This window comes from Chiloscyllium punctatum, chromosome 25 (assembly GCF_047496795.1).
Source record: "Chiloscyllium punctatum isolate Juve2018m chromosome 25, sChiPun1.3, whole genome shotgun sequence".
Classification (NCBI taxonomy): domain Eukaryota; kingdom Metazoa; phylum Chordata; class Chondrichthyes; order Orectolobiformes; family Hemiscylliidae; genus Chiloscyllium; species Chiloscyllium punctatum.
This window is the reverse complement of record NC_092763.1, coordinates 18,027,615-18,052,498: the sequence shown is the minus strand read 5'-3', so window position 1 is coordinate 18,052,498 and position 24,884 is coordinate 18,027,615. Positions and strand designations below refer to the sequence as shown.

The 24,884-nt window shown below is 42.8% G+C and overlaps 1 protein-coding gene across 1 annotated transcript in view; it reads right to left on the bottom strand.

Annotated features, from left to right (window-relative positions):
• Positions 1–484: 484 nt before the first annotated feature.
• LOC140495645 (transmembrane protein 182-like) overlaps positions 485–24,884 on the bottom strand; it is a 47,065-nt gene continuing 22,665 nt past the window's right edge. The window contains exon 5 of the mRNA XM_072594640.1: positions 485–1,667. Coding sequence (XP_072450741.1) covers positions 1,441–1,667 — 227 coding nt within the window. The 3' untranslated portion in view covers positions 485–1,440. The remainder of the gene's footprint in view (positions 1,668–24,884) is intronic.

The following is a 24,884-nucleotide window of genomic DNA, read 5'->3' as shown; positions in this document are numbered from 1 at the left end:
TGAACAAGAATTGGTGAAAGATCCTTTGTCAGCTGGAAATGACTGTGAGTAATACTATTACAAACTCAAAAGGCTCCATCCAGGCAGCATTCGTATAAACTGAGGGAGTTCACCTCAGCTTTAAAGTAAGAGGAAAGAGAAATTAAACACCATGTTAAATATTTCACTGATACCTTCATCCAACCTACTTCTTTTGTGTGTTTATAAACGCCAAGGATGCAACTTCTAGTGTAGCCTTCAATCTTGCTCAACTGGATGTCTTGCAATTGGATTAATTCTTCTCTCTTTGAAATTTTACTTGTGTTGTGGTGCAGAGTTCCTTTGCTCTAAAATCTTCTTATGAATGATGCTTTGTTTCTGCTCTCAAAATGATAGGTTTGCATTTTCAAAGCAGTAGAAGATTATTTGCTCCCAAAGTGATACAAAATGTGCGTTTTTGCAGCAACGCGATATTTCTTACACATAAACAATCAGTAAACATTGGTGCATTAAAGATAATCTTTGTTAGCATACTATTACAATACTGATATAATGGTGGAAAGCTGAACAGCAAATTTAAACATACCAATAGCATCATATCAGCTCGCTTCTTGCACTCCAAGAGCTGTTATTAAGTAATTATCTGCTTTTGAAGCACAATTATTAAATTTTTCACATTATAATACACTAACAGTCATTGATCTAAATACCTGGATGCATTTTCACACTCAGCTATAGAGTATGTGGATAAAGAGTTGGTCAGAAACACATCAAAGTCAGCTGCCATTTACTGTGAAGCTTTTATTCCACATCAACCAATCACTGAATAATAGTGATAGGAAACATTGAGAGTGTATTTGGTGCAGTGAATGTAAAATTATGACAAAAGCATTAAGATATCTAATGTAGTCAAATGTGGTACCTGATATAACCAAATAGTGTGTATTTTCAGTCAAATGTCATGGAATAAAAGCATCATTGAAACCATAATTTCAGTTTTCATTTGGTTTTATAAAATCTAATACAAAAACATTGTCCTATCAGATCAAAGCTGAGGAATTCCTTTTGATAATTGTACTGGGTGAACAATGAATTAGATTGAATGATGCTTCTCTGTCAGGTTACTTCATGGGGTTAATGCCCAATTTAAAACAATGGACCAAGATATGCCAGATGAATGTGTGAAGTGTTTATTTGCTAAAATGATTAATTGCAGTCTAGGCCAGAAGATGCTCCTCAGCACACTCAGTACCATCAAAATAAATTTTGATATTCTAAAGTGTCATCAAACCACAACAAAATATTTTCTGAAAATTCACCTCTCTATGAATCTCAAAACAAGATAGACATTATTATAATTTCAAATCTGTTGGGAACATTGAAGACTAGCTTTGATTTTCGCACTGAACATAGTCTAGCACCACAGAAGAGCTAGCAGCTCCAGTCACCAGTGTCCATCTCTTATTTGTTATGGGCTTCAATGGTGTGGCCAGTTAGGCAGAATAACAGACCAGCAAGCAGGGCCAAAGGAATCCCAGCAGCCGCAAACATGAAGGACCATCCGTACTGCACATGGACTAGGATATCCATGCAGCTGTTCCTCCTCTCCAGCAGTATGTATCTTTCCAAATCCACAACAAGTTCCTTCCATATCACAAACAGAAATATCAGGATGGAAAATAAAATTCCTGCGAAGAAAGAAACTCAATTGAGGTGGGGCAGTTCACATTTTAACAACACTGTTTTGGCAAAAGGCAAAATATCCATCTGATCTGAACACAACCAGCTAATCTACAACATAATTCAATGGTAAAACATTGCGCTCCCAGTAAAAGCTGAGGAATTTTACATGGGAAAATATAAACAGTACAAGTTTTAACAAAAACCTTTATTGTACTCCAAGAACCAAATAGAAAGCTTATCTGAGTAGAGCTGTCAGGTGTGATCAGAGACATTTTAAAGAATGTAATAACCTTACATTTGGATCAGTTTTGTTTATTCATTATGGAGTGTAACTATTCATTGACAACCCTAATTGCTCTGGGAAGGTAATGATGAGCTGCTTTCTTGAACTGCTACAGTCCTTGTAGTGGTGAGTCACCACAGTGTATCTCGTAGATTGTACACATTGCTCCCAGGTACACTGGGAGTGAGGCTGTGAGTTCTTAAAGTGATGGAAGAGATGTAAATCCAATGGACTATTTTGTCCTGGATGGGTCAAGCTTCTTTAGTGTTGTTGGAGTTGCACTCTCCAGCAAGTGGATGGTATTCCTTCACACTCTTGACTCGTCCCTAGGTTCCGATGGAAAGGTTTTGGTGAGTCAGAGGGGGAGTTACTCCTTAGCGTTCCCTGCCACATATAAACAGTTGTCTTTTTTTAATGACTGTAACAGTTCAGTTTAAAGTCAATGTTAACCTTAAGAATGTTAGCAGTGAGGGATTCAGTGACAGTAAAGCTGTCGAGTGAACATGATTAGATTCCTTCTTGCTTGCACTGTATTTGTCTTGGCATTAGCCACTTATCAGCCAAACCTGAATGTTGTCCAGGTTTTACTGCAGCAGGCAAGGACTGCTTCAGCACCTGAGGAGTTATGGTGGCCAACCTGGATGGGCCATTCCTGGGAGATGTTTGATGAGGGATAATGGTTTTTCAATCCTTCTTTTCAACTGTAGTCATCTTTGTATCGGGGTGCTGTTGGATGACAGAATTGAGCAAGGTTGCAATGAATACCTACTTTTCCTCCTGATGGTGTAAATCTCCTTCCGGTAGATCTTCTCAATTCTCTTCAGCTTTCAGGTCTACTGAAGCCTGGGAAGGCCACAAGCTCGGTATTAAAATTGCAAAGCACATGAACTCAGAGGCTTCCAGCATCAAATATTCCAAGTACCAAGCCAGCTTATGACAATACTTGCCTGCCCAGTCCTTATCCTGTAACCACTCAATGCAAAATGGGGTGGGTTCCAATTGAGTTAAGATTTTTAAAATGTTAATCTGTAATCAGAACTAACATAAACCTTCCAGAAAGATAAAAAGCAAACAGTGAAACTTGCAAATGACACATACTGGTCTGACTGGTCTTATAAATTTCAAAATTGGAGTCCAGTTTGACCAAAGCACTCTCTTCCAGTTAAGAAATTCACCCCATTCTTAGCAACAGACTAAAGTCATTAAAGTTAAAGGCTGAATTATATCAGAAATCAGCTAAGTGTCACTTATTCATGTTTCATGGAGGGCATCTCTCCAGAGGGTCTGCTGAGTTTTCTCTTACTATCATCTCATTCTCACCCCATTAACGATGTACAATGCACCGATGGTGCTGCATTTGTCCCACTCTCCCACTCACTGTCGGTGCTAGTTCACATCACTGCCAGGATATCCTTGGGTCTCCAGTGACATCTTTGAACCTTAGCCAATCACCAGGTTAAGCATTGGTAGTGTGGAATTGTCCTTCACGGTGTGGAATTGTCCTAGACAGCAACCACAAGCTAACACTCCACAGGACACATGGGTGCCAGGACTGACACTTCATAGAACATAGAACTGCATAGTTCTACAGTTTTGCAAATTAAGCACTAAGCCACATAGCCTAGTTGTCCTTAACCACATCACATCTTACAATTGACTGTAAATCTAACCCTAACCCTAATCCCACATCACATCTAACTAAGTCAATGCTACCATCATTAATATCCAACATCTTATCAACAGTTTAATACGGGGCCAACACAATACTGGAAACTCTTCAAACACTTGAAGGCACTGACTTTCATTCAGCAACTGTAAAAATCAACAAATAAACAAATGGACTCGATCAGAATTTGTCTCACATGACAGAAAGGGTTGCTTGCCTTTCAAGCACCATTTACTGGAGCCACGTATCAGGTAAGTCCTGTCTGGTTTGTTGCATCAGACACTGCATTGTTCTATTACATAAAAGGTGATATTTCTCCTGCTCAACAGCCTAAAGTTCATCCGGGGGAGTTTTTTCCCATTCCACCAGGTCTTTAGCTTCCATCACATCCCCTTTCTGTCTGCTCCCGTTGTGCAGAGCAGTTCCTGCTAGAATAATGCAGCACATTCAGCCCATACTATCCTGCCCTTCCAGGTCCATCGCGGACACTTACTGTTGGCTCCATTTGACCCTGGAGGAAGAATGAGCTGCAATGTAACTATACCAAGCCTTGGCCAGAAGTGAATGCAATGGAGCCATCAGGCATGGTAGCAGAGGGTAGACATTGTGCCCTAGTAACAAGCCTTGCTAAGGCTCTGACATCTTCCATGTAGCATGAATCTGAGAGCTCTCAAGGATCTGGGCATCATGGCAGCTCCCAGGGTACTGGGCACACTCCTCTAAGCTGTGATACTGATGACCACAGCTCACTTGTTCCCCGCTGGAATAGAAGCCTTTTCTATTGATGAACTCGGTTGCATTATGGTGTGGCCTTCTCAATGTGGTGTGCCTATCATGCCCTGCATTTGGAGGAAGTCTACAGTATTAGCAAAGCCTGTTGTCTGGGCTGCAGCACTGACCTCATCACAGGGCAAAGAAATGAAGTCATGGGATGTGGCGCACATTGCTGTTAGCAGCTTTTCGGCACTTGTGGGCCAAAGGTTGAGAGATCACTCACAGGCTGTTTTGAATGAATCAGTTTCATAAAGGTTCATTGTGGCTGTTATCCTGACAGGCAGCAGGATAGGAAGGCCACCCACTTCTTCATGTTGTAGGTACCTCTCCAACACGTGGCATGGTTCTCTGACGGTTTCCCAGGGCATTCTTCAGATTGACACTACCTCAATCAACTGGAGGAAATGTCATTGAGACCGAAAGCTTTTGGCCTTCCGGTACCTTCTGAGGGGATCCCTGGCTGCAACCTGACAGCTGCGAGAGGTTGCTGCTGCCACTGGGATTGTTGGTGCATCTGGTTCCTCCTCTGTGTCCCAGCACTTTCATCACATCACTGTAACAGTGGCGATGGTGTCTGCTATAGCTGTAAACATTTGTCAGGTTTATCCTGAACTTTTATCAGGAACAGAAGAAACAGAACGTCGGTGTGAGTAGTCACCTTTCACATCATTCACAAGTGACAGTTTAGTGTATTCCACTATGCAATAAGACTTGGAACACTGACAAAAGGGCCATGGAATGTCTCTACTTGATGGTCTGATATTGGACCTTATTCCAATGGATGCAGCACCAGGTATGTCACAAAGTAGGAGAATTTAAGAGCTGCATGAATACTGAGATCCTGTGCACTCATGAAAGGCATAAATGCACATAAAGGAATCCACTTGCAGTTCAAAGTGAGTGGGAATCAGTTCCGTGTCCTTGCACAGTCTATGAGATCTTAGATTGTCTTTGGGCTTGAGTGAAATGTCACTGTGAAGGTCACCGGTGATTACCTCGCTTCACTGAGATGACTGTGTTCAATCAGTAATGACCAATGACATGGCTGAGTTTACTTGTGGCTAGCATCTGCATCCCACACAGTGGGACATTGCATGCATTTCACACACACAATGCAATAATTGCAGATATCTTCAGCCTTATACTGTGCAAATGCCTGATTGCTGCAATTGTTCCTTGAAGGACCTCATGTCACTTATGAGTGGAGCCCACATGTCGGGACAGCAAGAAACACAGGCTCCACCCACTCCAGGTGCTGTGGCAGCCATTTTCCATTCATAGTTCTTATTCAGGAGTCGATTCAATATGGCAGGCAACACAAGCTGCACTTGGCATTGAATCTCAGGCTCAGCCTGGTAAGCATGAGTGCCCCTGACTCACCATGTCCCTTTCTTCCTGGCAGTCCTTAGATAGCCCATCACTATTGACCCTCCACATGCTGCCAAACATTGCCTGGAATTAAGTCCATGCCTCTTATCTTTTCTTCCTGAGTCCTGTCTCTACAATGTGGTCATGTTCACCATCCTGCATCATCGAGACCTTGGTGGTGGTAACGACTGATAACTCCACATCCTGCAGTATTTTATGCCCTCTCATGCACTTCCATTGCATATTGAAGATCGCCCCTTCACCATCTCTCTCTCCCATCTGCCTCCTGGGTCTCTGCCTCTAATCCCCAACATTGAGTTCCCAAACATAGTAGTTTCCCAGATAACAGCCCCATTCTGCTGACCCCCCCACCAGGACTGACCATTTTCCATTCCCTTGACTGTCGTGAAATGGGCTCCTAAATGTGCACATCCCGAGTGGATGACTGACCGTGTTTAAGCTCCTGGACTATGCTTGGATGATGCTCTTGACTTGACTGAGGATTACAACCCTTAGACTTTGAGATGGACAGTCATTTGGGGATGTTGCACAAGTAGTGTGTTTGGCACATGATTTTCTGTGAGCCTGACATAGCATGGTGCCATACAGCAATATGCCTACCCCCTTGACTGATGACCACTGACAACCATGACAAGCTTCATGACTGAATGACTGCATAAAGTAGCATTGGAAGGCAGAGGTACTGTAGCCATTAAGGTGTGGCTGAGGGGAGAGATGCCAACAGGCAAGTATGCAGTGAGCATTGAAAAAGGCATTAAGTGACTGAGCTCTATAAGAGCAAGCAGGCAGCCCTGAGATGCAACTTGGATGCTGCCTGAACTGCTGTGCTCTTCCAGCACCACTAATCCAGAATCTGGTTTCCAGCATCTGCAGTCATTGTTTTTACCTTTTAGCCCTGAGGTGCAACTTGGTCCAATCAGTAAGCTGGATTGTGGAACGAAGATCAGCCATGATGATACTGTGAGGCAGGTGAGATACCAAGGTCAGTGGATCGGGGATTGCAGGAGGTGGCTGCCCATGGAGAATGGCCTCAGATGTTGGTGCTACATGTCCAAGTTGAAGATGTGGATTGTGAAGTGATGAGCTGGAATCATCAGGGAACTGCCCTGACTCTCATGTCAGGAATTGTCTGGTTTCTATCCGGCTGTTTGGGGATTGGGAACTGATTTATTAATGAGATTTTAATGGGTAATAGTGAGACCTAGATGTATGCTAATGCATGTAAATTGGCACCTCACCACTCACTATGAGAATCTCACCTCACTGTTCAACACCACTTTGGGAAATGGTTCTTTGCGCTCACGAGAGATTCAGAATCCCCTTGCTGGCCATCTCACACAATTTCCCCAACTTTCTCAGGGCCTAGATCATTCTGAGCTGAGGGAAAATCTATTGAATGAGACCATCTTTTGTTCAACTACCTAATGTTTCTTTCCTCCCCTACATTAATGGAGGCACTAGTTATTAACAGTGGAACGCTGCGATGATGCAGGATGTAGATCAACATCGTTCTGGTTACATACGTTATTCACCCCGCCAATGGCTATATTGAGCCTGATGATTTCTGGGGATTTTCCATTGATGCTCCTTTCCCTAAAGGAGGGACAAATCCACACTGCAGTTCACAGCAAGTTTAACAAGTTTATAGTCTGGTTGACAGCCAGCTGCCAAATAAATCCAATGGAAAATTCCTGGCATGTGTGTCAATTTGGTAACTTGATAGCAATTGCCATTCTACGATCTGAATTAGAGTAACACGCACAAAGATCACATGAGCTGGACAGCAGCTGACTCTGAGCTGGAGGTACGCCTGAGCATCAGTGACCCTTTAGATGGTGATAATGATAAGAGGCGTGCGGCTCTGCTTCGGGGACAGCTGTATGACTGGATTGGATACATTTGATTTGAATGAATGAAGACTTCAACTAGTCCATTCACTTATACAAGATAATGATGAAGATGCTCAATGTTAAAGTAAAGGACTTGTAGCAGCTATCATCAATTTTATTGTTGGTTTTAAACACAAGGCAATTCCCTCACCAAAGAGGATGGGAGAGGGGAATGGACACAGAGATGTGGAAACCAAGATTAGTGTTCAGATATAGGAGTCCTCTTCAGGCCACAGAGCAGTGCACTCATTGTTCTCTCTTACTATATCAGCTTATTCATCCCCATTCTTGAAGTTAGGCTTCAAATAAAAAGTAAATTGAACTTAAGCCATGCTTTAACTTATCAGCGGCATGGACAGTTTTAATTAAATGTTTGTACAGTTCTGAAACTTATGAACAGTGGTTTTGATTTCTTCACAGTAAAAATGAGCAAAAGGGAGTTTATCTTTAAATCCAGAGGGAACATCAGTTGACAGTATAAGTATTAACTTTGATAAATGTGAGGTATTGCATTGTGGTACAACAAACAGGGGCAGGACTTACACAATTAATGGTAGAGCCTTGGGTAGTGTTGTCGAACATAGGGACCGAGGGGTTCAGGATACATTATTCTTTGAAGTTTGCGACACGTATAGACAGAATAGTTAAAAGGGCATTTAGCATGCCTGTCTTCATTACTCAAACCTTTGAGTATCGGAGTTGGGACGTTATGTTGCGGTCGTACAGGACATAGATGGGGCCTCTTCTGGAGTACTACCTCCAGTTGGGGTTGTTATTATTGAGCTAGACAAGGTTCAGAAGAGATTTACCAAAATAATACTGGGTATGAAAGTTTTTAATTATAAAGATAAGGCTGGATAGGCTAGAACATTCTTTTCTGGAGCATAGGAGGTTTGAGTGGTCATATTATAGATGCTTGTACAGTCATGAGGTTTAGAGATGGGAGGTGCCTTTTCCCTGTGATGGGTGATTTCAAGAAAAGGAAAGGTTTAGAGGGACATGGGCCAGGAGCATGCAGGTGAGACTTTGCACCGAAGGGTCTGTTTCCATGCTCTATGACTCTACACAACAAAGAAAAATTTATTTTATATATATTCAAGGAGGCAATAGCCTTGAGGCATTATCACCAGAATATTAATCTAGAGAGGACAGTGAGGCCTGCAGATGCTGGAGATCAGAGTTGAGAGTGTGTTGCTGGAAAAGCACAGCAGGTCAGGCAGCATCTGAGGAGCAGGAGAATCGACGTTTCGGACTGGAGCCCTTCATCAGGAATTCCAGCCCGAAACACCAATTTACCTGCTTCACACTCTCAACTATTAATCCAGAGACCCAGGTAGTGTTCCGGGGACCTGGGTCCAAACCTTGCCAAAGTAGACCAGAATTTAATGAAAATATGGAATTAAGAATCAAACAATTGATGACCATGGAACCATCATCAATTGTCAAGAATGATCTCTAATGTTCTTTAGGGAGGGTCATAGTATTTTCCAAGAGATTTAGAAGCTCCAAAGTATCGTAGAACCAATGATGTACTTAACAGTAATCATTGTTACAAGGTAGAATCAACTATTATAATTTTTATTGTCCTGAACATGAATTCGGGTAGACAATAGACAATAGGTGCAGGAGTAGGCCATTATGCCCCTTTAGCCTGCACCACCATTCAATATGATAATGGCTGATCATCCTTAGTTAGTATCCTGTTCCTGCCTTATGTCCATAACCCTTGATTCCACTATCCTTGAGAGCTCTATCCAACTCTTTCTTAAACAAATCCAGAGACTGGGCCTCCACTGCCCTCTGGGGCAGAGCATTCCACACAGCCACCACCCTGTCCGAAATCGTCTACCCTGTATTTTTAAGCTGTGTCCTCTGGTTCGGCACTCCCCCATCAGCGGAAGCATATTTCCTGCCTCCAGAGTGTCCAATCCTTTAATAATCTTATATGTTTCAATCAGATCCCCTTTCAGTCTTCTAAACTCAAGGGTAAACAAGCCCAGTCGCTCCAGTCTTTCAGTGTAAGGTAGGCCCGCCATTCCAGGCATTGACCTCATGAACCTACGCTGCACTCCCTCAATAGCCAGAATGTCTTTCCTCAAATTTGGAGACCAGACCTGCACACAATACTCCAGGTGTGGTCTCACCAGGGCCCTGTACAGCTGCAGAAGCACCTCTTTGCTTCTATACTCAATCCCTCTTGTTATGAAAGCCAGCATGCTATTAGCCTTCTTCACTACCTGCTGTACCTGCATGCTTACCTTCATTGACTGGTGTACAAGAACACCCAGATCTCTCTGTACTGCCCCTTTACCTAAATTGATTCCATTTAGGTAGTAAACTGTCTTCCTGTTCTTGCCATCAAAGTGGATAAGCATACATTTATCCACATTAAACTGCATCTGCCATGCATCTGACCACTCACCTAACCTGTCCAGGTCACCCTGTAATCTCCTAACATTCTCCTCACATTTCCCCCTGCCACTCAGCTTAGTATCATCAGCAAATTTGCTAATGTTATTACTAATACCATTTCCTATATCATTAATATATATTGTAAAAAGCTGCGGTCCCAGCACTGATCCCTGCAGTACTCCACTGGTCACTGACTACCATTCCAAAATGGAGCCGTTTATCACTACTCTTTGTTTCCTATCAGCCAACCAACTTTCAATCCAAGTTAGTACTTTGCCCCCAATACCATGTGCCCTAATTTTGCTCACTAACCTCCTATGTGGGACTTTATCAAAAGCTTTCTGAAAGTCCAGGTACACTACATCTACTGGATCTCCCTCATCTATCTTCAGAGTTACATCCTCAAAAAATTCCAGAAGATTAGTCAAGCATGATTTCCCCTTCATAAATCCATGCTGACTCTGACCTATCCTGTTACTACTATCCAGATGTGTCGCAATTTCATCCTTTATAATAGATTCCAGCATCTTTCCTACCACTGAGGTCAGACTAACTGGTCTATAATTTCCTGCTTTCTCTCTCCCACCTTTCTTAAAAAGTGATACAACATTAGCCACCCTCCAATCCACAGGAACGGATCCCGAATCTATCGAACTCTGGAAAATAATCACCAATGCATCCACGGTTTCTCAAGCCACCTCCTTCAGTACCCTGGGATGTAGAACATCAGGCCCTGGGGACTTATCAACCTTCAGACCTAACAGTCTCTCCAACACCAATTCCTGGCAAATATAAATTTGCTTAAGTTCAGGTCCTTCAGCCACTGTTACCTCAGGGAGATTGCTTGTATCTTCCCCAGTGAACACAGATCTGAAGTACAAATTCAATTCTTCTGCCATTTCTTTGTTCCCCATAATATATTCCCCTGTTTCTGTCTTCAAGGGCCCAATTTTACTCTTAACCATTTTTTTGTCTTTCACATATGTAAAAAAGCTTTTACTATCCTCTTTTATATTTTTGGCCAGTTTACCTTCGTACCTCATTTTTTCTCTTCGTATTTCCTTCTTAGTAATCCTCTGTTGTTCTTTAAAAGCTTCCCAGTCCTCCGTTTTCCCACTTATCTTTGCTGTGTTATACTTTTTCTCTTTTAACTTTATATGTTTATTAACTTCCCTCATCAGCCACAGCCACCCCTGCCTCCTCCTAGAATCTTTCTTCCTTTGTGGAATGAACTGATCCTGCATCTTCTACATTATACACAGAAATATCTGCCATTGTTCCTCCACTGTCATCCCTGCTAAGGTATTGCACCATTGAACTTTGGCCAGCTCCTCCCTCATAGCTCCATAGTTCCCTTTATTCAACAGAAATATTGTCACTTCCAATTGTACCCTCTCCCTCTCAAATTGCAGATTGAAGCTTATTGTATTATGGTCACTACTTCCCAATGGCTCCTTCACTTCGAGGTCCCTGATCAATTCTGGTTCGTTGCACAATACCAGATCCAGAATTGCCTTCTCCCTGGTTGGCTTCAGCACTAGCTGTTCTAAGAATCCATCTCGGAGGCACTCCACAAAGTCTCTTTCTTGAGGTCCAATACCATCCTGATTTTCCCAGTCTACCTGCATGTTGAAATCCCCCATAACAACTGTAGTAACATCTTTGCGACAGGCCAATTTCAGTTCCTGATTCAACTTACATCTGACATCCAGACTACTGTTTGGGGGTCTGTAGATAACTCCCAAGAGGGTCTTTTTTACCCTTAGAATTTCTCAGCTCTATCCACACTGACTCTATATCCCCTGATTCTCGGTCCCCCCGTGCAAGGGACTGAATATCCTCCCTTACCAACATGGCCACCCCACCCCCTCTGCCCGTCAGTCTATCCTTACGATAGCACGTGTAGCCTTGAATATTCATTTCCCAGGCCCTGTCCACTTGAAGCCACGTCTCAGTTATCCCCACAATATCGTATCTGCCAATTTCCAAAAGAGCCTCCATCTTATGTCTAATGCTTCGTGCATTCATGTATAGTGTTTTTAATTTGTTACTGTCCTCACCCTTCCCATCAACTCCTATTTCACTCAACCTTACAGCATGATCCCTTTTTGAGTTTTCTGCCTCATTCATACAGTTGTCTTTCTTGACTTCCCTTGTTCTAACTTTCTCTTCAATTTCTTTCTTAAACATCCAGTTTGTCCCCTCCCACCCGTTATTTAGTTTAAACGTAGCAGTGCTGCAGTAGCAAACCTGCCTGCCAGAATAACTGACATATAGTATTGTCCTTTAAGCAACAGTGTGAAACTGGCCAGATGATCTGTTTCAGTAATGTTATCTGAGAGTTAAATATTGACCAAGACACAGTAGACATCTCTTCTGCTTCACTATAACACAACGCCTCAAGATCTTTATCATCCAACTGAGAGGACAGACAAGGCTTCAGTTTAACACCTCACCCCAAAGTCAGCACCTTCCCAAATGCAAGTCTCCCTCGGTGTTCCAGAAAGTGAACAGGTTAGACATTGAGCAGAAGTTCTCAAAGTATGACCCAAATTCACAACCTATTGACTGCTACCAACAGCTGGCCCCATAATAATGTAAAATAAAGCAAAGACCTGCAAGTACAGGAGATCTGAAATAAACAAAACCCGAAATGGCTGCAGAAATTCATCAAGTTTGGAACAGATTCGGAAGAAGGCTCACTGACCTTCCAACACAAATGCTGTTTTCTCATCACAGATGCTGCTAGAACTGGTGAGTTTCTCCAGCAATTTCTGCTATTGTTAGTGGATACTTAGTAGTTGCAAAATTAATAGACAATTCATTATGAATTGGATGTTCATTAAAACATCGGTGAGTCAAAAAACAATAGATTTCCTCACCACTTTGATCAGTTGTGAAAGTAATCTTTACTCCAGATCTTGAGATTAGGAAAGACTTCAACATGTAATTATGTCCAACGACTTAACCACAAGATGTCTTCTGTAACATAGTCCCAGTTATAACGCAGTGAATCGTAGCATCGAATGGTCATCCTCTACTACTATTCTGATTATACTTTTGATATATGTGCAGAGCCCTTATACGAATCCTACTTGCTCATTATTTAACTAAAATGCTGCAGTACGCTGTTAAACAACCCAGTAGAGCAATAAATCCTGAATAGAACGTGATGCTTCATTTTCTTCCTCTACCCATTCCACTCCTGTATCACCAATGATCCAACAAGAACCATAATCATTTGCAAACACAGCAGGTTCATTCACCTCTTCCTTGTGATCCTTTTTTGTAGATGCCTGCTACAAAAAACATTATGGGCTCACTAACTGCTTTGTTGGATAGGATTGCAATACTGTATAGGAATGCACACATATAAACACTCAAAGTAATGATCAGGCTCAGCTGGTGTTAAGAATGCTATCACAATTAATTAAGGTTTCAAACGAAATTCTAATATTGCTACTTGATAAGCTCCTAATCAGCACTAACATATTTTCCTATTACTATTATTGTTCAAAACACCTTTTGGAGCATACGAACAAAATTAATTTGCTACGTGTTTTAAAGTGATGCCATAGAACTACTGATTTTCTTGTTTGTTGAGTACAGAGGAAATCAGAGACACTGGTACCAATTGCAGGGTTGTACAGCCACCAGATCTGTCGCTGTCTAAGATTAACAGTCTGAAAGCAGCGGCTGTAGTTAAATTTATTTTTAACTTAATACAAGAGTTATGGGAGAAATAAAACAAAGAGGTCCAAATAATTGGATACCCCTTTCAAAGAATGAGCATACATTTACTGAGTTGAATGTTCTTCTACTTCGTCATGTTCCATAAAGGCTAATTAACTTTATGTTCCGCTCGTTTACATACCACTGTTTAAATATTTTTAATCAATCTTTTCAAATGCGTTATGATACACATATGGAGTAGGTGGGACTTGAACCCAGGTTTCCTGACCCAGAGATAGGAACACTACCACTGCATCACAAAAGTCCATTGCCATTGTTTATATTGGGATCATTGTGCCATAATTATTATGCAGTATTCAGTGGAACAGCAAATCTTTCCATTGTTTCACCATTTAATCATACTCGTAAGTGTTTCAGAAGTGTTAAATTGCTTTTGATGGGTAGGTATGCCAATGATTAGATAGCTTCCCATCATGCCCTGGCCACCAATTTGTTATGTAATAATTCGCCTACACAAAACATTAACAATGCCAATCTGCGATGACTGTTCAGAATTACAAATGCATCATTGTTCATGAATAGAGCGGGTCAGAGCCCAGGAGTCTAGCATATGGCATCCAATGGGTGCTTTTTTTTATTGAGTAGTTAGCAAGTTATCAACTTCAAACTCCTCTTCTAGGGGACGTTCCAAGAAGCCATTCTTTGAGTCCGATTTGGTGAAGGTTATGCCTTTTACAGGTTCTATATAAACTCAGGCAGATCAATTTAGTTATTTTTTAAACTGCACCATAGCAGAGCTCTGCATGGTCCATCGGAACATACCGGAAATAATCGCCTGCTGAAGCGTCACCTCAATATCTTGTTGTACCCATTTTGGAAATGAGTGTGTGAACCTCCGAGGTATCAACAAGCAGATGGGTTTGCATTTGTCTTCAGCATGATGCGGTAACAGTCTTTAGTTTCCCCAGGCTTCGATAGAGTTTTGGAAAGTGTTATTTAAATTATTTTGCTTATTCCTGATTTTATGGATGAGGTTGAGGCCCAATCCTTCTTACCAGTTAACTGGCTCACTTTGGATAATATGCAGTGTTTCTAAAATTTCTTTTCCCTTCTGTTTTAAACATTGCAAAAAACTCACTTTCGACTGCAAGTTCAATTACTTCTGGGCCTGGAAATCTGAAATTCTGGGTGCAGGGTAATTTTTCACAGTTAATTGAACCAGCACCAGAACAATGACTCCAACTCATGCACCAACTTAAAGTACATGAGATGTCCATTGGCTTCAATGTTAGCACTTCAGTATTGATTGCTCTTGTCTGTGAATTCCCCAGGAAAAATACATGGCTGTACAGAGCTGATATTAAAGTGGCTGTCGTTTTGTTTTAATGGTGACGTTTGTAAGCAATCTACATTTTGAGAAATCACCTCTTTCCCTGCTATCATGAGTTTTGGCTGATTGGACAGGTCCTTCTCCCTCTTGGTGGTGGGCATCAGTGTGAGGAGCTTTCAAAACAGGGGCTGGGCACTTTTACCCTATGCCTCCCTGTTGCTGCTGCACTGCACTTCCTGTTCTGCTTCCTCGAGAGCGATTCTGCCCTTGTTTGGCCTATCTGACCTGTGCATTCCAGATTGTTCCACGGTAGGCTAGGGCAGAATTCATTGCCCATCTGAGTCAAAGTCCATGTCTCCCATGGTGCAGTCGGCATTAATGGCACCAAATTGGCTTGGTGGCCAGGTTAGCCTGAAAGTTCCCTGTTGCTGCTGGGCTTCTCTTCCAGATTTTCCCCCTCTTCTGTGATCTGATTACTGACATGGCATTGTCCTCCATACACTGAGACATACTGCCTTTGGGGTCCTCTTTATAGGCTTCCCTGAGACTGTCAGTGGCTCTCTGAGACATCTCACCATGTGATAACGTCAGATCTAGTGTGTTAATGGAATGATGTTCACATAGTTGCTAGTGAACAGTAAAAACCTTTATTAGATACTAACTCTACGTACAGGAGAGATAAGGGAGGACATCCCTGGAACCCTATACAGTCAGATCCCGGTCCCAGTGTAATTTGACATCTTCATGATAACGTTAATTTTGTACATGCTCAGTACATAGAACTAGGAGAAGATATAAGCCCTCCAGATCATTTAATAAGATCGTGGTAGATGTGTTCGCATTTTGAAATTCACATTCCCATCTATCTCAATAGCCCTTGAATCCCCTGCTTAAAAAGAATCAAACTACTGCTGTCTCAAAAATGATCCCACTTCCATCATTTTCTGTGATCCAAAGTCACAGAGCTTTCCAAGAGAAAAAAAAATTCTCCTCATCTCCTATGTCCTAAAAAGACAGCCCATAATTTTTAAACAGTGTCCCCTAGTTCTGGACTCAGCCACAAGGGGAAATGTCCTTTCCATGGTCACCTTGTCTAGACCATTCAAGATTTGGTACTTGTCATTAAATCATCCTCCACTCTTCCAAACACCAGTGGAAATAAGCCCAGTCTGTCTGACCTCTCCTCCCAAGACAACCCACACGTTCCAAGTATCAATCTGGTAAAACTCTCCTGAACTGCCTCCAACAGTTACATCATTCCTTAAATAAGAAACTAAAACTGCATGCAGTATTCAAAATGTGGTCTCACAAATACCCTGTATAACTGAAGAATGATGTTGTTACTTTCACGTTGAATTCCTCTTCTCAGGTATCAAGTTGCATGAGTCTTCTTAATTTCATGTTGTACCTCAATACTGCCTTTCTGTGACTCAGACACAAGAACACCCAGGTCCCTCTGCAGACTTGTGTGGTGACTTTCCATTTAAGTAATGTTTTCTTTTTAATCTTCCTGCCAAAGTGAACAACTTCCACATATTCTACTGCAACTGCCAAACTTTCACTGATACACTCAAACTTCAATGAACTCAAATAACTGGTTAAGCATGATTTCCTTCTCATAACACCCTGCCAACTCTTCTGGAGTAGTCTTCCTGTTTCGATGTGCCCAGCTACAGCTTCCATCATGATCAATTCTGACACCTTCTCATGACAGTTAACTGGCCTTGGTTTTCCTGTTTTCAACCTGCCTTCCTCCTTGATTACAAGAGTTGTATTGACTACAGGCTCTCGCAATACCAAATACCATTTACTACCTCTTTTCGGACTAAGATGAAGTCTCTATTATCAGAGAAAAAGGTGCAGATAGCTCTTTACGCAACAAGTGGGGCAAAGACAAAATAACCAACACATATCCCTGCCTACCTTTATATCCCAACCTACCACTAACTGTCCAAGGTTCCAAGCAATGCTATTGAAGTTTTTTTTGAATGAAACTGCTCAGGCTGTGGGTGACTGGAAAAGCTGCATTCTGAACTTCATCTGTTGTCTGAGTAACCATTGATTTCGTAATGCCCAAAACTTCCAATGGGTTAGTTGGTGCAACATCTTCCTGTGTGATCTGAGAGTCCTATTCTGGGCTCAAGATAAGCAGATACTGGCATCTTAAGCAAGGTGCACTCCCAGATGCCTTTTTGCACCACCTAACGAGATGCCCTGTACTTTGTTTTAAACAAGACATGAACTTTGACTGGAGAGTCTTTTCACACGACAGCAAAAAAAGTCTTAGCAAAGCGTAATTTGTATTTGAGATGCTGTGTATAGTTCCTCACTTCTGCAATCAGTTTTGTAAGTTTGCATTCCTGTTTATATTTTACTGGGTTAACAACAAGATGCCCTTATTTGACACTTGCCTGGTGCTCGCAATGACTTACTATTGACATAGTTTTATTCATTCCTGGGGGAAGGGTATTTGGCAAGGCTGGTATTTATTGTTCATCCTTCCATGCTCCTGAGAATATGTTGATGATGGGTTTTTGTTGTCATTGAGTCATAGAGAAGCACAGCATGGAAACAGACCCTTCGGTCTAACCCGTCCATACCGACCAGATATGCCAATCCAATCTAGTCCCACCTGCCGGCACCCAGCCCATATTCCTCCAAACCATTTCTATTCATACACCCATCCAAATGCCTTTTAAATGTTGCAATTGTACCAGCCTCCACAACTTACTCTGGCAGCTCATTCCATACACGTACCACCCTCTGTGTGAAACAGTTGCCCCTTAGATCTCTTTTATATCTTACCACTCTCACCCTAAACCTATGCCCTCTAGTTCTGGACTCCCCCACCCCAGGGAAAAGACTTTGTCTATTTATCTTATCCATGCTCCTCATAATTTTGTAAACCTCTATAAGGTCACCCCTCAGCCTCCGATGCTCCAGGGAAAACAGCTCCAGCCTGTTCAGCCTCTCCCTATAGCTCAAATCCTCCAACCCTGGCAACATCCTTGGAAATCTTTTCTGAATCCTTTCAAGTTTCACAACATCTTTCTGATAGGAAGGAGACCAGAATTGCACACAATATTCCAACAGTGGCCTAACCAATGTCCTGTACAGCCGCAACATGACCTCCCCAACTCCTGTACTCAATACTCTGACCAATAAAGGAAAGCATACCAAACGCCTTCTTCACTATCCTATCCACCTGCGACTCCACTTTCAAGAACCTGCACTCCAAGGTCTCTTTTTTGTACCAATGCAATATAAGACGTGCTGTTGCATAGGAATTTCCAGGCTTTTTGACACAATTCTAATGATAAAAAATTATTATACATTTTACCATTGTTGTGGTTCTGTTCGCCGAGCTGGGAATGTGTGTTGCAGACGTTTTGTCCCCTGTCTAGGTGACATCCTCAGTGCTTGGGAGCCTCCTGTGAAGCGCTTCTGTGATGTTTCCTCCGGCACTTACAGTGGTTTGTCTCTGCCGCTTCCGGTTGTCAGTTCCAGCTGTCCGCTGTAGTGGCCGGTATATTGGGTCCAGGTTGAAATGCTTATTGATTGAATCTGTGGATGAATGCCATGCCTCTAGGAACTCCCAGACTGTTCTCTGTTTGGCTTGTCCTATAATAGTAGTGTTGACAAGCAACATGAGTTTGACTGGGACATTGGAGTTTGTGGCTACTAAGGATAGCTGGTCATGTCGTTTCGTGGCTAGTTGGTGTTCATGGATGTGGATCGTTAGCTGTCTTCCTGTTTGTCCTATGTAGTGTTTTGTGCAGTCCTTGCATGGGATTTTGTACACTACATTGGTTTTGCTCATGCTGGGTATCGGGTCCTTCGTTCTGGTGAGTTGTTGTCTGAGAGTGGCTGTTGGTTTGTGTGCTGTTATGAGTCCAGTGGTCGCAGTAGTCTGGCTGTCAGTTCGGAAATGCTCCTGATGTATGGTAGTGTGGCTAGTCCTTTAGGTTGTGGCATGTCCTCGTTCCGTTGTCTTTCTCTTAGGCATCTGTTGATGAAATTGCAGGGGTATCTGTTTTTGGCGAATACATTGTATAGGTGTTCTTCTACCTCTTTTTGCAGTTCTGGTGTACTGCAGTGTGTTGTGGTCCTTTTGAACAGTGTCTTGATGCAACTTCTTTTGTGTGTGTTGAGGTGGTTGCTTTCGTAGTTCAGGACTTGGTCTGTGTGTGTGGCTTTCCTGTATACCTTTGTGGTGAATTCTCCTTTCGGTGTTCTCTGTACCATCACGTCTAGGAATGGGAGTTGGTTGTCCTTTTCTTCCTCTCTAGTGAATCGGATTCCTGTGAGTGTGGCGTTGATGATCTGGTGTGTGTTCTCTATTTCTGCTTTTAATGATTACAAAGGTGTCATCCACATATCTGACCCAGAGTTTGGGTTAAATGCCAGAGGAAACATCACAGAAGCGCTTCACAGGGGAGGCTCCCAAGCACTGAGGATGTCACCTGAGGATGAAACATCTGCAACACCAATTCCCAGCTCGGCGAACAGAACCGCAGCAATGAGCACCCGAGCTACAAATCTTCTCACAAACTTTGAACACCTACGAGTGAGAGACGCTAAGAGAAGCCAGGAAATGGGAATCCTGTGCCAACCGCCTAAGCACCACATACGAACAACTCCGGTTCCTGCATGAATGCCGAAAGAATCGAATCCATCCACCATGTGTCAGATACAGACCACCAGTCAACAACTCACAAGCCAGGGACACAGCCAGGCAGAACGGATTCAGGATGATCCAGGTAATGATTACAGACGCTCACAACAGACTTCACAAATACAGACAAGGAATTGCACCCAAAAATCGTTAATTTCAAGAACCACCAATCAGGAATGGACCCGGACCATAGAACAGGCGTCACCATAGGACAGAACAGGACCACTCACCGCAAAAATACAGCGCTAAAAGAAAAAATGGCCAAACTAACACATAACGGAGAGGACACCACAACACACACCTGGGTTAGAAACCTCTCCCACAGACAGCTCACAGACACAGAAAGAACCATACTGGCCAAGGGACTCAACTACAACCACAGGGACGCCAAGACAGCAGACTTCCTAGCAGCACTAGAATGCACACTCAGGAACAATGGACTGACAGAAGAGACACAACAAACAGTGAGACAAAGTATTGTACCTCTGATAACAAGGAAAAAACAAACACATAACCTCAACACCAAGGAGAGGGAAGCACTAAAATCACTTAGAAACGATAAGAACATAATCATACTACCAGCAGACAAAGGCAGAATGACGGTCATCCTGGACAAAGCAGAGTACATCCAAAAAGCACAACAACTACTTGCAGATAACAACACCTACCAAAAGAGGGAGTTTGACCCCACCCCACAGCTCACCAATAGGATAAACAACACACTGAGGAATCTACAAAAAAAACGAACAGATAACCAGGTTTGACCTACAGAGAATGAAACCTGAAAGCAACAACGCCCCCAGATTCTATGGACTACCAAAAGTGCACAAACCAGACATCCCACTCAGACCCATAGTATCACTACCAGGGACACCATCACACAAACTGGCTAAAGAACTACAGCAGAAACTGAAACACCTGATCAGCGGATCCAGACACTCGATACAGTCGACACAGGAATTCTTGGACATCATCAGAAATATACACATAGACAAGGAAGAAACTATGGTCTCATTCGATGTAACGGCACTGTTCACCTCTAGCGACAAAACCCTAGCCAGAGAAACAATAGCCAACCTGCTGGACATACAGAACAGACAATAGGACGTTGAACCTATCAACAAAGAGGGCATGTTGTGGTTCTGTTCGCCGAGCTGGGAATTTGTGTTGCAGACGTTTCGTCCCCTGTCTAGGTGACATCCTCAGTGCTTGGGAGCCTCCTGTGAAGCACTTCTGTGATGTTTCCTCCGGCATTTATAGTGATTTGTATCTATAGCTTCCAGTTGTCAGTTCCAGCTGTCCACTGCAGTGGCCGGTATATTGGGTCCAGGTTGATGTGCTTATTGACAGGGGACAAAACGTCTGCAACACAAATTCCCAGCTCGGCGAACAGAACCACAACAACGAGCACCCGAGCTACAAATCTTCGCACAAACTTTGAACATCTACGGGCGAGAGATGCTAAGACAAGCCAGGAAATGGGAATCCTGTGCCAAATGCCTAAGCGCCACATACGATAATAAGCACATCGACCTGGACCCAATATACCGGCCACTACAACGGACAGCTGGAACTGACAACCGGAAGCGGCAGATACAAATCACTATAAATGCTGGAGGAAACATCACAGAAGCGCTTCACAGGAGGCTCCCAAGCACTGAGGATGTCACCTAGACAGGCGATGAAACGTCTGCAACAAAATTCCCAGCTCGGCGAACAGAACCACAACAATGAGCACCCGAGCTACAAATCTTCTCCCAAACTTTGAACACCTACGGGCGAAAGACGGCATACTCAAACTACTGGACCTGTGCCTCACAACACACTTCACATTCAACAACCAAATATATGAACAAATCAACGGCACACCCATGGGCTCACCCATCTCTGGACTCATAGCAGAAGCAGTAATGCAAAGATTAGAACAAACAGTCTTACCGCAAATTCAACCCAAACTCTGGGTCAGATATGTGGATAGCACGTTTGTAATCATTAAAAACACAGAAATAGAGAACACACACCAGATCATCAACACCACACTCACAGGAATCCGATTCACTAGAGAGGAAGAAAAGGACAACCAACTCCCATTCCCCTAGACGTGATGGTACAGAGAACACCGAACGGAGAATTCACCACAAAGGTATACAGGAAAGCCACACACAGACCAAATCCTGAACTACGAAAACAACCACCCCAGCACACACAAAAGAAGTTGCATCAAGACACTGTTCAAAAGGGCCACAACACACTGCAGTACACCAGAACTGCAAAAAGAGGAAGAAGAACACCTATACAATGTATTCGCCAAAAATGGATACCCCTGCAATTTCATCAACAGATGCCTAAGAGAAAGACAACGGAATGAGGACATGCCACAACCCAAAGGACTAGCCACACTACCATACATCAAGAGCATTTCTGAATTGACAGCCAGACTACTGCGACCACTAGGACTCATAACAGCACACAAACCAACAGCCACTCTAAGACAACAACTCACCAGGACGAAGGACCCGATACCCAGCATGAGCAAAACCAATGTAGTGTACAAAATCCCATGCAAGGACTGCACAAAACACTACATAGGACAAACAGGAAGACAGCTAACGATCCACATCCATCAACCCCAACTAGCCACGAAACGACATGATCAGCTATCCTTAGTAGCCACACACTCAGATGACAAGCAACATGAGTTTGACTGGGACAACACTACTATTATAGGACAAACCAAACAGAGAACAGTCAGGGAATTCCTAGAGGCATGGCACTCATCCACAGATTCAATCAATAAGCACATCGACCTGGACCCAAGATACCGGCCACTGCAGTGGACAGCTGGAACTGACAACCAGAAATGGCAGATACAAATTACTATAAATGCCGGAGGAAAGATCACAGAAGCGCTTCACAGGAGGCTCCCAAGCACTGAGGATGTCACCTAGACAGGGGACAAAACGTCTGCAACACAAATTCCCAGCTCGGCGAACAGAACCACAACAACAAGCACCCGAGCTACAAATCTTCTCACAAACTTTGAACATTTTACCATAATTTACTCTTTTTCCGAATTTCAAAACACCGAATTATTGCTGGTCTTATCTGAAGATTTGCTTTTTTAAGAATGGGATTTGTGCAATTTAACAGATCAGTGATTTTTTAAAGGTTGGTAATACCTAGCAACTAAACTTAATTAACATGACATATTACAACTAAGTCTGATTCAACTCTTCCACTGCTCCCTGTGCCAAGATGGTCCACGATGTATCAATAGATACATAAAGAATTCCTTTTTTGTCATATTATTCCTGAGCTCTCTTGCATTATTTTTATCTTACCTGCTTTGGAAATTGGGTAACGAAATGTAGTCCAAGACATTTCAGATTTTCACAAGTAACTCAAAAATTGTATATCTTTAAAAATCAAAACAGTAATGTTCAGCCTGCAGAAAGAGTGTTTTATTAATTTGACTCGCTAATCAGACAATTTACACATGCAGATTGAATCAGGAAACAGACTTTGCATGTTAAGTCAATGCTCAGAAGACCTAACCTTATGGGATGTGATAACATAATTAGGTTGTTAAGGGTAAAGTGTCCACGAATTACCAGATTAATATATATGCATATCGATCATGTTAATTATATTAAATTAACCAGATGAATTAGGCTGGTATCAAAAATGTCCTTCTCCATTCCTATGCCTACCTTTATCTCCCAACCTACCACTAACTGCCCATGATTCCAAGCTATTCTATTGAATTTATTTTTAACGAAACTGCTAAGGCTGAGAGTGACTGGAAAAACTGCATTCTCAACTTCATCTGTTGTATGAATAATCATTTATTTCATAATGCCCAAAAATTTGAATGGATTAGTTGCTGCAACATTCTCCTGTGTGATCTGTGAGTTCTATCCTGGGCTCAAGATAACCAGATACCATCAACCCAAGCTAGGTACACTCCAAGATGCCTTTTTGCACCACTCAACAAGGTGTCCTGCATTAAAAGGGGCATCCAATAGCACCACAAGAAGGCGAACACTTTTCTTTGTTCTGTGAAAATAAGTGCCATCACCTTCTCTCTGCTATCTCACTCTCAAGGCCCAGCACTTGGTATAATTCTACTGCCTTACATGCATCTCACTTGGGCTGATGGACTACAACACTCACTAGTGCAACATCATGTGCAAACAAAGGCTCATCCTTCCAAACTGCAAACTGTTCATATCCTCTTCCTTTCCCACTTATTGACGAGAACTACCGCCCCACCTCTTGTACACATACATGCTCACAAACTGTTCCCGCATCCACTTCCATCATACTCGATCTTCCCTTTGTCTGGCTCATCCCCTTTCCTCTCCCCACTTTCCCTTCTCCCTCCAGTCTGATATAACTATAGCACCTGACGAATGTACCTGCAGTTCCTGGATTGCTTACACTTGACCTACAGGCCAACTCCCTGTGTAATCTGATTAGCCACTAGGGCTGACTGTGATGGCAGCCCCTGACTGACTGTAGCACTTCTCCACCCCACTGCAGTCAACCCCCTTTGACTTTCACACGTCGTCACATCTATGAGACCTTGGTGAGAGAGTGAGAGGATTGGATGCTTTGGTTCACAGGTCAGGTTAGGCCAGAGTCCAGGAAGGGAAGGTGGCCCCAAAGTGGGCCCCAAAGGAGATTACTCCTTCTCCCACGTGTAGTCTGAGCAGTTGGAGAAACAACAGGCTTTCAACTTGTCACACTCCCTTGTCCACCATGTGAAAAACTGCTAGAGGACAGGAAGAGGCCCTAAAGTGTTACATAATTGGCTACAAAAGAGGCCGTGGACAATTTTATAGGGGCTCCCTGCCTGTCAACCTGTGTCCAGGAGGCACTAACCCTGGGTGTGCATGTACACAAGTCATCAAGGTTGCTTGGTAGGTTTAGAAAGTGCTTAAAAAGGTGTATCAGGATCCTGGATCTTATACATAGAGGCATACAAAAGCAAGAACTAATGAGGAACATTTATATAACAAGAACTTACGAGGAACCTTTTTTTTGTTTAGCAGCAGGAAGAGTGGGAGCGACAATCGGGGGCTTGCCAGGAAGGTAAATTTCAAATTATA